This window comes from Dermacentor andersoni, chromosome 1 (assembly GCF_023375885.2).
Source record: "Dermacentor andersoni chromosome 1, qqDerAnde1_hic_scaffold, whole genome shotgun sequence".
Taxonomy (NCBI): Eukaryota; Metazoa; Arthropoda; class Arachnida; order Ixodida; family Ixodidae; genus Dermacentor; species Dermacentor andersoni.
This window is the reverse complement of record NC_092814.1, coordinates 193,820,330-193,837,275: the sequence shown is the minus strand read 5'-3', so window position 1 is coordinate 193,837,275 and position 16,946 is coordinate 193,820,330. Positions and strand designations below refer to the sequence as shown.

Genomic DNA, 16,946 nt, shown 5'->3' with positions numbered 1-16,946 from the left:
TGCGCCACTAAACTCAATACAATACAATACAATACAATACAATACAATACAATACAATACAATACAATACAATACAATACAATACAATGCAATACAATACAATACAATACAATACAATACAATACAGTCCAATACGGCATTCATCGTATCCCAGAGGAAGCTCCTGGGCGTAAAACACAATAAATACAGTTCCACTGATATGCGATCGATATTTTTAAGTTTTCTGGAATTTTTAGAAATAGGCCTGTGGCAGATGACTTAATTCTTGTCCTTGAGCTGGATTACTTGAAGAGGCGGACTTTACTAGCACGAGAAATTGGAACGCATATTCAACTAATTAACCAAACTTCACTAAATAACTTTTTAAGTAGTTACATTACCGCACATATGGCAATTTACGAATTGTGGCCCGTGAGCTTCCAATACGTATCCAATGGAATCTCCAGGACGACAACAGTTTCGATGTATCATTTCCCAAATTGTGGGACGAAATATATGAGAATTCCAGTTACTTTACTGCTTCACTGCATAAAAGAGCGTTCTTACGAAATATTAAGTGGATAAACAGTGTAATTTTCAGCAATTTCAATGGCACATATCTTCAGATGGTATCATTCTTTAAAATTATTCCAAACTCGCCGGCTACGATTAGTAAATTGTAGTATGTGCTGTGAAGTAATTGATAAGTACGTTAGTAGAATATGTGTTTCGATTTTTCGTGCGAGTAATGTCCGCCTCTTTGAATAATCCAGCTCAAGGGCTAGATTATGTTACCTGCAACAGGCAATTTTTTGAAATTCCGGAAAACTTAAAAATTTCAGAATCTATTCCCGTGCAGTATTACTATTAGTATTCATGTCGAGATGACATCAATCCAGACGTACTGCATCGCAACTTGGAATGTATGTGCTCAAGTTCCAGGGTTTTACGTGCCAAAACCACGATTTGATTATGAGGCACGCCGTAGGGGGGGGGGGGGGGCTCCGGAAATTTGGACCTCCTGGGATTCTTTAACGTGCACCTTAACCTAAGCACACTGGTGTTTTCGCATTTCGCCTCCATCGAAATGCGGCCGCCGTGGCCGGGATTCGACCCCGCCACCCCGTGCTTAGCAGCTCAACACCATAGCCAGTAAGCAACCACGGTGGGTTGCAATGAATGTGCTCATGTGCATGCGTATGATCTGCAGGGATTTGTTATGCGACATGTAATGGAGATTGTCTTGCCCTGACTACATACAGTCAAAGGTGTTCTTTTTCCTGCGCTTAACGAAAATAACTTGAACACGGCACGGTATCATACAAGCATATTATAAATACCTTTACCTTTCATTCCTGTACCAGCGTATATCAGTCAGCTATCCGTGGCCCGGATTGAAGCTTCTCACTCAACCGAAATTGTACGTAGTTGGAACAGCATATTTATTCCGATGATATACAGCTTTGGTTTGCTGCAAGTGACGCCGTGTAATACGTTATAACTCCGAGTCCTTGGAGCGAGATTGAGAAAAGTAAAGGCGAGTCAGAGAGTGAGAAAGGTTCAGATATATCTACCAGTATGCCCACGCCCTTCGCGCGTCGTCACGTGCGGTGTTCCCAACTATGCAATCGAGGAGTGCAATCGAGGACAAGCGCCATATTTCCGTTCCGAAATTCCCCCTAGTCTATTTATAGTCTTTTACCCGACGTTTAAGGCGAGCTGTTTCTTAATATGGATGCGCACGACGTGAAAATTCGCTAATTGGCTGCGAACAAGCGTGGCGTACATAAGCTGCACCGAATCGTGCCGCGAGCAGTATAAGCTACTACGCCTTTACGCGCGGCATGGTTCCGTGCCACTGAGCAACGTGACGCTCGTCCGCGATTCTGTCCGTCGCAGCACTCTTGGTTTAGCGACTGCACATAAAACTGCTAGAAATTAGTGATTGCTGACTTAATCGCTGTAGAAGCAGAGAGCAGCTGCCTGTAACCTTGTTCACCCTGCGCGATCACAATTTGCCGAAATGCCGCGCGGCGGCGACGCTTTCTCAACATGCTTCTCCGGGGAATAACACAACCGTAGCTAAATTCGCCCCTAATGTCAGCTCAAGCAGATTCAAAGGAAAAGTAGGCAAAAGGACCCCAACGAAATCACCAAGAATGTGGCGTAACAACCGCTCTGAACTGCGTCAGTTGTGAAATGCGAAACACTCGACTGGCTGTCCACCGTAGTTTGCTCATGCTCACAAGCTTTGACCCGGCTCTTGCGGGGTTCGAGCCAAACCGATTCTCGTCAACGTGCCTCCACAGGTGATCGCGGCCGAGGGCGAGCAGCGCGCGGCGCGCTCTCTCAAGGAGGCGGCCGACGTCATCTCAGAGTCTGGGCCGGCGCTGCAGCTGCGTTATCTGCAGACGCTCACCTCTATCGCGGCCGAGAAGAACTCCACCATCGTCTTCCCGCTGCCCATGGAACTCCTAAGGGGACTAATCTGTAAGCCAAGCGCGTACCATTCTATTCAAAGAGCGAGTGTGGCGTAGTGACGTTTCCAAAATCACTGTAACGGTGGTTACATAGTGGTTGCGTAGATGTCGCTATCGTTGCATTGCTGTCCTTGCATTGCTGTGTCGCTATACTGCCACTATAGTTGAATTTCTGTTGTCAATGTCACGATAGCTATATTGCTTTGGGAAGCCAGTGTAGCGCGGCTTCATCCGATGTACATAACGCAGTGGACATGCTGCAGGTCAAATGTATACCATCTGACGAGGAACTCGTGAGTCAAGGAGTTGAAGAAGATGGCTGACTTGCGCGAGCCTCCTCCTCAGAAGTGGCTTCTCTTGAAGCACCAATGTTAACATCTGGCATTATCTACCGCTAATGAGAAGGATAATACAACTAGCAGCCATAGGTTTGATGTAAAAACATGTTAATGCATTCCTAATTGTACACTTTTTTGCTACAATGAAACCACAGAACTCGCATGTGAGCGGTAGCTGCGACTAGAGCAGAAAGTGATAACTGTATAAAATGGCTGCCGTTATACATTATAGGCTTTCCCAGAGCGTTGTTGCGGCACTAAAAGACAATTCAGCTTTTTCTGAAAAGCCTGGCTGTGAAAAAATAGGACGAAGGTGCCCGTGGCATATGCAGTGTTAAACTCCAGCTGAGCATTTGAAAATCGTTACGAAGTATTCCTGGCAACCTTCGAGTGCCACATACGATGCTTATCGCAATTTTTCTCATGTTTAATTACGTAAGTAAACGACGTCCAAAAACGTCGGAAGCTTTACCCATGCATGGCCGGCACTTCAAGATCACTGGCCCAGTTTTGCTAACACCGCGCAAAAAGCGACATGCTACTCTGAAGTCTGCAAAATGCTGATAACTGCGTGTAACGTAAGGTCAAGTACGTTTATAACGAACTGCAACATACCAATCTCAAACAGGTCGGTCTCCGGCTGAAATGTCAACACAATAAACAATTGTTTAAGAAGTGCATCAACTTTTCAGTTATAACCGTGTGGCAACCATAGATACCTATACCTCGACGTCATATATATATATCTATATATATATAGATATGAAGGTTCGATCCTGCAACCCCGATACCGTAAAACTTCACAAAAGTAAATGCCACCTATCAGAAAGCGATATAGGTGGATATTTAGGCACACATGGTGCACAGACCCACCAGTGCCCATCGTTCACATGAAAGTGCGTGCGTAGTACAGTACTCATTGACCTTCATGTTGGAAACAGCCGGACCGGACCTCTCACAATTGGTGAGCTGTTTCATGTAACGTGGACTGTACTACAGCAACTGGTTTCATAGCGGAAAAAAAGTATAGGTGCATAATGCGTACTCTACTCCAGTGAATTGCAATCAAGAACTGCACTCAGGAACTGAAAGCTCTTTCTGTAAACAAGTTTCTCTCACAATTTTCTGTAAGCTCGTTCTTTGGACAGTGCGCCGTAGAGATGCCGGTTTAAATATATCCGCAATGTCATTGTACAATCGTACCTTAAGCACAAGATACCCTGAAGTCTTTCGAAAGGGGTGCGTCAGGCAGCACGAACGGGAGTCCTACAGCGCAAAATTCTATTCTCTTCGCATCACTATAGTCGCTATAGAGTGACGGATGTCGATGAATTGCTTCGCCAAGCGTACTGCAGGAATAGTGAGGTCCGGCTGAGTTTATAAATGCTACAAAATTTACCGTTCCAATGATTTCCTCACTACGAGCCGCTACTCCTATGTATTGTGATGTGAATATTTCTGACATGGGGTTTTATTGTATCGAGAGCATGCGAGAAAGGGACTCTTAACCCAGCAGTAGATAAAAAGGCAAATTTGCTTTTATTTTTCTTTAATCCGCTCTTCTATCTCGCCCTACCTGCACAGCCAACCGCCCATCCTGAGAACCTGGGAGCACAGCTTTGATGTCTCACTACCCGCCTGCCTACCTGTCTGCCTGCACGTGCCTTGGCCGCCGCCTCTCGCGCGGCCTGGATATTCCCTGGCAGCATTGCTGCTGTGTTTGTGAGAGAGTTAACACCGACTAGAGGTGTTAAGTCGTCCATAGCTAACGCTCTTTACTGCTCTGTGAGGGACACAGTAGAAAACGGCTGGAGATAATCATTCCATACGAGGTGTATAAGTTTAGAACAGGACACGAGGTCGACGAGGAGTATGTCGATCTCCACGCGCGGACAGGTCTTTGTCCAAGCCCTGGTGAAGAAATAAGCATCGCAGTTCTGAAGAGAACTTAAGAATCCGGCTTTGATTTATTTCGTTCCGTTACATTACCTCGAAATTAATATGGAAGATCCCAAACCAATCAGTACAATGTTTAGATAATGCCTTTTCAGCGTCCACTTTGGGCAGAGGAGCCTTTTTAAACACTGTCAATGATGACCGTTGCTTGGCCTTGAGTGATACAAGTGCTCCAGTGGGAACGTTTGAACTGGACTGAGAAGTCCGCTTTTTTGTTCTACAATATTTATGGCAAAATAGTTGGGAATAATGCCAGCACATTGGCAGTCATGATACTTTCGAGTCCTCTTTAATTAGCCGGATTTAATGAGCTCGTCTGTCGTATTTAGCAGGATTAACCGTTTTGCTGCTGGCAGGTCGTGTAAGCGAAACACCTCTATGAAAATCCTTTCGAATAAAATTTACCTGCGAAACTGAAATGATAAACACTGCCTATATACAAGAATCGCGTGGTCAGTAAAACTGCGCGAAAGACTCGAGAGTAAAAGTGTGAGCCATGGACGCGCGTTCCTGAGTGTCGATTAGTGTTAATTAGTTTAGTTTCTGTGTATGCACATGCTAGCACGTTTGTGTGTGTGTGTGTGTCTATGTGCCTGTGTTTTCTGTGTGTGCGTGTGATTGGCTTTCACATAGATGACCTCTGTTATGTGAAACAGAGTCGTCTGAACAGCTGCCTGCTCTGAAGAAACTATCGTTCTTCGGAAGCTTTACTGCACAGCTATGAATCTTTTAAATATTATAAATGCGGACCTGGAATTTCTTTTACTAGACGTGCAGCCTAATTACCTTTCTCCATTCACTGCCCATTCTGTAAGGACAATCCCTTTAATGTTCACCTTACTAATTTTCTATGTGAATTTGGTAGCTCAGGTTCTTTTCATGGAGCAGTATCGCCAAGGTCATGTGTTTTCTCGAACTATGCTGCATTATCGCATATGTTTCTCGATGACTCGTTCTTTCGGAAGCAGCTGTCTTCGCTGACGCAGCGCATTTCACTGTCTGCCCATCGTTGTCAAATTTAATGGTAAAAGACGACTGCGCTCTGAAGTTTTACTCTGCGTTCCGTGATGTGGAGGGTTTGAGGTAGCGACATCGTTTATGGTCACCGCATACACGCTGTTGTGAGCACATAGGTAGCCTGCGCTCGAATCACTGCGACTTTTCTTGTTGCTTGTTGCCACTCAGTAGATGGCTTTGTTCCTTGCTGTTTATAGTCTTACGCCCATGCAGAGGTAACGGTGTCATTCGGAGAACATTGAACTTTGAAAACGTATCTAAATATTAAATCAAAATAGATATTTGTCAAACGCAATAAAAAAGAGATGAAGAAGACGAAGGCATATAAGTTAACGGCGGAAGAGAAGTGGAAGTAAATAAGCTGACAGCTAAGAAGGTAGTTGCTATATTCGCGAATGAACTATTTACGAGGATATTATGAAAAAGTTGCCGAAATTATGATCGTTCAGTTCGTTTGCAGCTATGCGTTACAAACGCGTGTCCTTCTGATTATCGTAATCAGGAGCGATGCAAAGAGACAAAAATAGTTTTATATTGCTCCTGTCCGTGCCGTCAGCGAGAGAGCTGTTCAAGACAAAGCGGTGCCTACCAAGACGACAGCTTTACCCCTTCTGTGTGTAAGACTCTACAAACTTGACCTGTTTTTTTATATTTGAGCCGTGCCATATAATGCGTATCCGCATATAAGTGTCCTATGTCCATTTTTCAAATTGTGGACGCATTTGTTGCAGTCATGTTGAGTTTATTTCGTTGCATCGGAAAGTGGCCTGTCTTGTGCGTTTCTTTCTACTATACATAAACGCCGGAAATCCGGCAACTTTAATAGTTTAGCATAGTATATCGGGTGAATTGTCACGTAGCAGGATGAATGAAAATTTATTTGATGACAGTTGGCCGATGACATTTTGTTGTGGCATTTTTCCTATAACATATAATGCTCTGTTGCATATATATATATATATAGATAGATAGATATAAAATACGCCTTTGCTAGTTTGTATACTTATATCGACCCCCGGGCGTGCAGAAACGATCGCTCATGCTAATTCTTGTGCTTCTTCGGATGGGGTGCTCCGCTTTGGATGCATACTCATGGATCGACTGGGTAGGCGATTATGCCTAGATAACCCCGGACCCCCCGTCCTCCTTCTTTCTTCTTCTTCATTTTTTTTTATATCTTCGGTGAACAAGCCCAAAGCTGCTTTATCTGGCACTTTTGTACAGACGTTGTATATTTCACTTTTATACCTTGTAGCAGTTGAACAACCCTGTTTTTGTTAACACACGGTGCTTTTTTAACCTATCAGTTCGTTTTCATTGTGACTATGCACAGTTCGCCTGATTTCCAGAAACAGCGATGGGAAGAGATGCACAATCTTGCACATGTCTGCATGGACAGCGTCGCGGAGAGCGATAATTGAAACGTTATAAAAATAAAGCGTGAGACGAAACTGCAGGGGCAATAGAGATACTGCGACATCACACGCACCAAGCCGGGACAAATACTTTAGCAAAGGAAGAGAGCGAGAAAAAAATATTGTGATGTCATTGGACGTAACAGCGTATCGTGTTGCGGTGCATTGTAGGAAATACGACACGACACAAACCCTTCTTAGGTCTTTAATCAGCGATCTCACAAATAGCCTAGCGCCACATCTTAGTCATTTTTTATTGAGGTGAAAAGAAATAAAGGTCATAACTCTTAACACTACAAAATGTTCGACATTAGCAAGCTATCATTTGCGACCCCGGTTCAACTATTACGATCTGACCCTGTAAGGCGGAAACTTCTAGCAATCTAGACATGGCGTATAGCGTAAGTTAGAGTGCTGGTCGACCCATGCCCATCCTCAGAGCGTCCCTTATTATTCTTCGACACGTGATTTTTTTCGACTATGGGCCAATGCCACAAGGGATGTTGTCGCCGCATAGCATGTAACTCGACAATATGTACTAACCATCCATAAATGCATTTGGCATAAGTGGATAACGATCGCCTTTGGTGTGTCAGTGTGCAATAAAAGTTATTTTTGTAATGACGAGTCTCATTAGCGGTATACAGCATGTTCCGGGTGTCACAAACACGCGGCTCGCTGGCGCAAGCAGCGTGTTCGTAATCGCACCTAAAATAAGATTGTCATCGTCGGAAGCAAAGTCGACCTCGCTTGTTGCTTTTTTTCACAGCATCCCGCTCGTGATATGTGCTTTGTATACTTCCCTGCACTTTCTATGCTGTCTTTTATACAGCACCATTTTCCATCCCTCTGCTTTTTATACTGTCTTTTCCCGCTTTATGTGCATCATTTGGAAGTATACAGTATTAGCAGAGCTTAAAGCCATCGGCATAAATTGAAAACCCGAACAAAAATAAAAGGTAATCAGAACGCATGTAGTGCGATGAGCAATAACTCTGTAGACGGTTTTTAAACATGGTGTAGTCGCAGACGTATGCTTTGGGGCCTAAATTAAGCCACGATCGAAAACACTGTCGAACCGCAAAACGTAACAAAACATTCCGGTTGTTTTCTAATCCTTGGCGTTTGAATTTATGACGTCAGCAAGTACATAGCACAAGCACACAAACAGAGCGGAGACGTGGAGATGCCCTTCAAGTCCAGCTCCGCCGACTTGCAACACGGTGCTGAGCGTGTCCGCTATTGCGGGATGTCAGTTAGAGAGCACGAGTGCGTGGAAGGAAGCTACCCAAAAATTTCGTGAGCACCTCAGTACTATCGAGCCTGCAGCGGTGGATCGGCGACTACTGCGTTCTTCAATGTCTCAGGTTCCATTCCTAGCCCCAGCACCCGCATTCCGATGAGGGCGGGATTCAGAAACGCTCGTGTTCGTTGTACGATTGCATGCCAACGAACACAGGTAGTCAAAATTTCCTTGACGCCCGCCACTACGGCGTCGTTCTTCTTTTTTTTTCTTGATCTTCTTTGTTAGCGAGGACTACGATATTACTTATACAGACGGGTAGTAGAAAGAATGAACAAATTGGGAAGGTATCAGAAGGCGACTTCGGGTGCGGAATCGATAGTCGTTGTACGCACATCGTGTTACCACCTCACGCTAGTGCTGCCACAACGCTCAATCAATTTTCTTTTCCTCTTGAGTTCAAAGACTCGCTTCCCTTCTCTGTGCCTCAATTTGAAATATGCATGAGATGTGCATGTTCTTGCTTGGATTTCATTTGTAGACCGAGCACCTAGTCAAGATCTCTGAGATGAAAGCCTGGCAGTAAGTGAAGCTGCATCTTGGGACATCGAAGGGACGTCGGTGGAGGAGAAGCCACAAGCACCATGGTACCAAGGCACATGACCTTTGTTACACAACACACGTCCATAAGAAGTTGTTGCGCGTATTCAATTTTGTTTGCGTTTCCTATCTCCCATCTGACCCATTTTCACTCGAACTCGAGCGTATGGACTCGAACCACCAGCTGGTATCCTTGAGTCAATGGGTGCTGAATGACGAGAGTATGAGCGGCGGAGAGCTGGGAAGCCCTCGCCCCTGTTATAGAAAGTGCTGACATTTTGTTGCCGGCAGCGCGTGAACATAACTTGAAGATGAAACCTAGTAGCAGACAACTAGCGCTGCTGAACTGCGAAAAAAAAAGGCCTGTGACAACATGCCTTGAAAATGTTGGTTGAACTATAAGACCAAAACTAGTTCAGGTTCGAATTATTGACGTATGTTTATTTGCATATTGTAGCGAAATGTTGATCAAGCGTAGATTGTTTTCTTCCTTTCCTTTTCTTTCTTTTTTTTTCTCAAAGTGCGTCCAATGTGCGCATTTCATAGACTTTCTTTTTTCGATAGCTATTTCTACGTACAGTTCTGGCTGGATACCGATGGAAGAAGCCTGTCTTTGTTTTCAAGTGGCTATGAGTAAGCGATCTGCGCTCGAAAATCGCCACAGTCGCACGTATACGTGCTAAACTCAAATGACCACCTTTCTTGAATTATACGTGTCATGAAAATATCCCCCTAGGTTGTTTTCCAAAGCCGACTCGCTGTGTTGAAGAACGGAAGGTGTTACGTGCAGTGATAGTTACGTGAAACGACATTAAATGTGGTCACATGGTCAAATTGCAGTCCTGCGGGTCAGATAAGGCCATGAGAGTCGCCATTGTGCGCAACCAATCTTCGAAAGCCTCTAGACTTGACGGCCGTGCTCGCGATTCGCCATGTAGCAGGCTTCGCATTCTCGAACAACACACAACACTACCGGGCGCAGACGCGATATCAAGCGCACAAAACTCCCTACGCGCTAGCGCGCTCGGAGAAAAAGAATACAGTTTTCGCGCTTGACTGGCAGCCAAGGCTCGGAGAAACGGCAGGAAACAATTGCGTCGGGGAGACCTGTAGCTGCTGCCATTGTTTTGAGGTGCGCTTGTCAGGTATGCGGATTGCACGTGACCCCAACGGAAGATATATGCGATGACGGGGCAATTGTGAGCGAGTGAGCTGACTACCGGTGACTGCACTACACCGCCCCGGCTTTTGACAAAACAAGCTTTGTCTGCGCACCACATCGCGTAACGTAATTCACGCGTGGCGACGTGCCCCGGCGCCTTTCTAGCATAGAACCTTGCAGGGGGAATTCGTAAATACCTGCGGTATAGCGAGCAAGATAAAAGATAAAAAAAAAACAATGATAAGGATAAGGGCAAGCGACATTCTCTTCGCATTTTTAGCCCAATCAGGGGTTTGGGAATCATCCTCGCGCGGTCAATTTAGCGAAAGGGCCGAACACACTTTGCGATGGAATGACAGTTGTTCGCGATAGACAAACGCCATGCTACGGAACTGACCGTCAAAAGTAAGTGGAAATTGTAAGATTGTTTTTCCTGTGCTGTATTCACGTCAGAGACTTGCGTCAGAACCGTGTCGAGTAAATTCGTGATTCGATATAACCAGGAAGCGCACAATATAGTCGGAGTCGGGGGCCCTTTCTTCGATATACGATGGAGAATGTGTATTGTTGGTCAAGATGTTCTGGAATGTGAAAGCGGCGAAAAAATTATATTCACAAGTTACACGAATAGCCTAGAATCACAGTGAGTGTAGCTGAAAGCTTTGTACTACTCGAGTACAGGCTACGCTTTTCAATTTCAGGCTGCGCGGCAAAGGCGGTGGAAAATTTAACTCTTCCGTCGATGTCTGGTTTCTCAATATTTTGGTCGCGGGTGTACGACATACAACTATAACACGTTTATTTAACTGACGTAAGTGCTTCGTCATCGTGGGTTGGAATATCACAATTCTGAAATAATGCGTTCGAGGTTTTTACCAAATTCACGCTCTGGGCGCGCGAATTTGGTGAAAACATCGCGTGAATCTTGCACGGCGCAAGATCACTACTGACACGATGGAAAAGAAGTCCGTATGCGCCATACGTACGTGTGCCAAACACAAATCGACATGGCACTTCCAGGAAAGAAATTGTGCTTACTAAGCATTGATGTTACTTCGTACAGTATTTGTGCAGGGTTTATTTGAACTTAGACCTGCCCCTAACCATTTTCTCCTCCATTTACTGAGCAGTCAAAATAACTAGGTTATGAAAGGTGAACGAGCTATTGTTGAAGAAAAAAAATAACGCTTCTGCGCATACGGGACATCCCATGTCTGGTGACGTGAGCCCTCCTGGAGTGCGAATCTAGTTTCTTAACTGGTCATCAGGGCAGGAGCTTATCAAGTGTATCTGTTCAAGTTATTAAGTGTATAGAAGATTGATTCTTCTGAGTAGATAGCTCTGCCATTAGGCTAACGCTCTGAACATAAGTTCAAGTTATTGCTTAAAGTACCATTTGCTAACAGGGCGCAGTTAAGCTAAAGATGTGTCTGAGCAGTTCCGGCACGCGAGCAGGTATATTGGAAGCTTGTTGCTTAGTTATAAGAACTCGAATATGGTAATTTGGTGCTATTGCATTGATACCTACGGTGCACGTGAAGTTCTCGCCGTGCAAAACTGGAGAATGCAAGATGCATATCCCTACGCACCAGAGTGCTGGTTAAAAGAAGCACCGAAGCTCTGCCTGCGCGCTTGTGACTGCAAAAGTTTCGAAGGCACAAGAACCTGTTTTCTGCAAATCATGGCAATAGCTGACCCTACGTTCACTGTTAGCCACAGCTTTCGTGGTTATCACGCGAAAGACTGTTTTTTCCCCATATCTGCTAATGCATCCTTCAAGAACATACCTCTCGAACATTCAATTCACTTGAAATCACTGAAAAGTACAAACATTACTTATCTCTACCGGAGGCACAAAATGACACGTTAAAACCAGGTTATTGGCCTTGATTGCTAATATTGACCTTAATCGCTATTTAAATGTTAAAAATAACATCACCTGACAAGCAATATGCAACACTTAAATTTGTTGACCACAGCTTTGCGTTTCAATACACAGCATTAACCTCAGTGTCAGTCTTAGCACTGTGCAATGGGCATTAATTTTTTTATCAATCAGACAGAGCTTCCCAGAACTTAAGAAATATGACGCCCCGTGTGCCTACGCCTACAGTGTTTCAAATGCACCGCGCACTAGGATACCTGGGATTTACATATGGTAATGAGTGAAAATTACTCAGAGTAAATTTTTAGTACATTCGCATGCGTTTGAAATGAATGCATCATCTTGCCTAACGTTTGATTGCTTTTGATCTTGATAGTGAAAAAAAAAATGTATGTTTGCAGATTGGAACTACTTTTTAAAGCAGCAGCAGCCACGGAGCATCGCTGTGGTAGTCCTCAGTGTATTGAAGAAATTAGGCAGAAAATTTCAGGTCGTTAAATTCTTGAACTCGCACGTTTCAACCAAAAACCAAAACCACTTGACCGAAAAATCGAGATAATTGCTAATTTAAGACTTTCTAATCGAAAGGCTACGCTATGCATTTTGCAACGATGCACGTTTTCACTGTCCCATAATGTCGAAACATAATCTCACCGTTCTATTCGCCGCTCGACTTTTCTTTCTTTATTAGCGAAATTGCGTTTCAGATTATTTCATTGAAACTAGGTTTGTTGCCGGATCCACTTAATAAAAATACTTTTACCCTTTTTTATCACTGCCAGCCTGCGGGCTCTAGCACCACGTCAATGCAAAGGGAAGAAAGAAAAGGAAAGTAAAGAAACGCCTTTTTCACCCGCCTGCTCTCCGACGGTAGATGATTCAGTACCACAGTGGCCTTCTATCTATAGTGTAAGAAAACATTTCTGAAAAGGAGCCTAATACAGCACTCGCTGGAGGGCGTCTTCTCTGACAGTGCTGAAATGTATATCGAACTACTTTGTTTGAATGCAGTTATTTTCTTTACAACGAGCACTTGATGACTTTCACTATACGTAATGTATGCATGAACTGGTACATGTTCGCAGAAGCACTTGACTGACTAGACAAAGCGTGTGTGCGTGCATCCGTCCGTCTGTGCGTGTGTGTTCGTGTGTGAGAGAGAAACAAATTTGGCTAAGCTAATAAATGGCTTGATAGGAAATTTAGTCGCAGTAAGTAGCCTCAAAACCTCTAATGAATGTTGTGCTTTCAAAGAAAGGTCGATCGTTGCGGGCGAGAAGGTATCGGACTTTCTAAGGTCGTCTAAATGGCTGATATTATGTAGTATCTGTGCGATGCAAGGTCTTCTGTCACAAATGAGTCAACATATTAAACTTGTTTCCGATCTAGAAAAAGCTTTTCGAATCTGCGTCAACCATCAATGTGTGTTGGGTCAGCAGACATACCAAACGAGCAGGCGTTCACATAAATGCCGATTTTCTGGTGTCTTGTTTTTTTCAAGTACGCTTTCAACTAATAAAAAAGAATGTTTGTCGTCTCGTTGCGCAAACGGTTGAGTGCAATATTTCACATACCTTGTCCTAAATGTTGTTTTTACGACATGGCCGTTATTTCTTTCTTACATTGAAACACGTACGTTCTTTTTTGTTCATCTTCAATGAAGGATAAGCGATGGATACACGGACAAAGTGAAGGCTCATGGCAACCGACACGTTGCGCCGACTAACTTATTTATTTACACAATGGACGAACATTTCAATGCACCTGAGCGCATCGTCAAAGCCACAAAAGAGGAGGAAAACATAAATGAAGGAAAAGTATGGGATGGTCATCTTTACACATTGGTGCGTAGGCTTGGCGAATGCGCTTGCATCATTGTGACTTCATCTGTGTCCGTGTATCAAGCACTGTTCCTGCCTTGAAGGTTTTCACTTAATTTCCACTGTTATGATGTTCTGATCAATGTGAAATAAACATGAAGAATTGGACTCACTACGGCGATGGTGGTGGTGTGGCAGCAGGCCTGGTTAGCCTGGCTTGCTAATCGGCAATTGTTCCGACGACAGTGTGTTAGGAATGGGTCTAATTGTAAATGACCACATCCCATCGTGAGTACCACTACACTTTACTGCGTTCAAAGGCTACAGTGACGCTTGTGCTTAATGCGACATCAATATTGACAAATGTCTCAGCAATTTCACCCATCTGTACAAATACTAATTTTGTTTGATTTGTGATCACGTTGCTTGAAAGGTGGAGCGTTCGTCACGTGTAAATGTTCACCGAGCAGAGGTTGAATGTTTATGCGCCTGGGAGACCGATATTAACTAACATTACTGCCTCGAAGTAAATGAGAAAGAAATAGAAGAAAAGGAAGAAAATAAAAGAAGTGCCCCAGAGGGACCACATTTCTTCTAGTTTTGACGCATTCAGCCTTACAATCTTTTTTTTCTAGAACGGTCAGATTTATTTTTAAAATTCTAGCGCCCTTACTGTGCTACAGTACTTAGACAGCGAAACAAGCTATCGCAGGATAATCCAGGCAAAAAACTGCATGTGAGAAACAACGCGCACAAAAGGGCGTTTTGCGATTTTGTGCCAAGTATAACAGCTACACAAAGGACCAAGTGTATGGTTTTCCCAATCTCTAATCATTTGCCTGCAAAAAAAAAAAAAAAGGAGTTTCAGAAACGCCACTCTCCGCCTTTCTGCTTTACCCCGAGAAGGCTTACATGCGGGGACGGGAAGGCATTCGCTGGCCATCCGGCATCCACGAGGCTCCCAAAGGCATCTCGCGATGCATCTGCCGGACGCCTTTTGAAGTTGTGCGAGAGCATTCGCCCACCGCCATGCATGTTATAGGAAGTCGCAGATCGTTGCCGTGCTACTATAGCGTCCGCTCCTTATTAGCGGAATCTGTGTTCCACTCCTCCCCATCTCATCCTGTCGTTTCATGTGCAAGTGTAGTGAAAGTGCAGCAGCTTGGTGGTACAGGTTAAGGGTCTACAATACCGTCAGAGCTAAGCATATTGTTCCGGGAATGTAGACCAACGGGTTACTGAAGTTTACTGCCAAGTCCACGTGTTCTGCGTTCGAAGCATGTTAGCCTTCCCTTCCGTACTGCGACCACTGCATTACAGGCACCGAATCACACATTATGTACTCTTAATATAATTTTCTTTGTTGTTATTACGTAAAAAATTATAATGTTCAATTTTTTCTTAACATGATCGTCCGGGACAAAAGTAAACATAACGCTGCGCTCCATTCCGGCTCCTCTGGAGTGAAAACCCAGTAGCATTATTGTGCTTTTGTTTGTGTGGCGGCATCGCCCACGCACGGTCACTCATTATAACTCCTTATTGCATGCAGTACATGCGCGATTGCATTCTACAACAGCCCCCTGAAAGCGCTCTGTTTAATACTTCTCTGGGGAAGAGCGCTACGAGAAAACTAGTACCGAAACTTCACTGCACGCATTTATTGTAAACTGTGAAGTATCACGTCCGTTACAGTAGCGTCCTGTGATTAAACGACCGGGTTTTGCGAGGACACCACCTCCAAATACTTCAGGCGATATCTCACTGCGTTTAGAGGCCGGTACCACGGAGCGCACGTGCAAGTGCTTTCGCGCGGAGCAATAACTTTTTTTTCTTTTGTCGCAGACGTCATGCACATAATAACAGATTGATCGAGGCGATGCATTTTTTTGCACTAAGACAAGGGTAACAAGATGCTGTGTCTCAACACTTCTTGGCAGGAAAACGACTAATTGTTGCTCTGTCACATGGACAATTCTTGATATCAGTAGTTCTCTTAAGCGAATACCACGTCGAGAGCGCTAACAGGGCCATGCATTACAACTATGTCATCTCTTCGCTTGTATAATAGAAGCACATGTATGCATAAAAATTTGATCTCTGTTCATCGTAATATTATTATATTTGTTTTCCTAGTGAACGCTTTCACTATCCCACTACTCCAGGATTTTGTACCGACTGACCAATCGAATAAAGATACTTATGAACTAAATATTTGAATGGATTTTCGTTCATGGCGTTAAAGAAAGAAAAGAAAGAATAAAAAAAAAAAACGAGAAGGTGCCGTTGAGCAAGATAAATATTGCTTTGGTGCCACACTGCCTACATAGAAAGAAGATATTTTAGACAACACGGAGCACTGAGCACATTAGAGTGCCTCAGGGTCCTTGACGGCAGTATAAAGGGTTTTATTTTTTTAGCTACACCAAATTTTAAATAAAATTGCCTGTGGTAGATTAAGACAATTTTAACCCTTGAACTAGTTTATTCGATGAGCCGGCCATTACTTCTACGAGAAATCAAAATGCTTAATTGGGTAATTATTACAAGTAGACTAACTAATATTTAATCAATTACTCTACGGCGGTAAAAATTTGCTGTTGCTATGCTCACTCTTTTAAGACAGCGCTTTTTTTATGCATTTAAACGGGAAAAATTCTCGTCCACCTGAATCGTAGCACAAAGCTTCAAAGGAAACCCATGCGGGTTTCTCAGAAAGAAAACCTCGAAGCTGAAGAAAAATTCGTCCTGGTCCGGGAAGGGCGAATTTTTTTCGGCTTCGAGGTTTTCTTTCTGAGAAACCCGCATGGGTTTCCTTAGAAGCTTTGTGCTACAATTCAGGTGGATAACCATTTGTTCCTTTCATGTACTTGCCTGCATATTGCGGGCTTCCACCGGACTGATTTGCCATGTTTTATGCATTGAAGCACAAATTGAAAATTAATCTCTCGAAAATGATGAAGTCCTGAGAATTCATTCCAAGTGGATATGCCTTGGGAACTGACCCGCTACAATTCGTAAATTATCCAAGTAATATAGCTGAAGGTGAAA

General features: G+C 43.8%; 1 protein-coding gene across 2 annotated transcripts in view; it reads left to right on the top strand.

Annotated features, from left to right (window-relative positions):
• LOC126546981 (stomatin-like) overlaps positions 1-16,107 on the top strand; it is an 89,139-nt gene extending 73,032 nt beyond the window's left edge. Inside the window, exons 8-9 of one of the 2 annotated variants that reach the window (XM_050194746.3) lie at positions 2,289-2,469; positions 8,970-16,107. In XM_050194746.3, coding sequence (XP_050050703.1) covers positions 2,289-2,469; positions 8,970-8,995 — 207 coding nt within the window. In that variant the 3' untranslated portion in view covers positions 8,996-16,107. Of the gene's footprint in view, positions 1-2,288; positions 2,470-4,381; positions 7,807-8,969 lie in introns of those variants that run through there. The other variant, XM_050194747.3, reaches the window with a different exon arrangement.
• Positions 16,108-16,946: the final 839 nt, after the last annotated feature.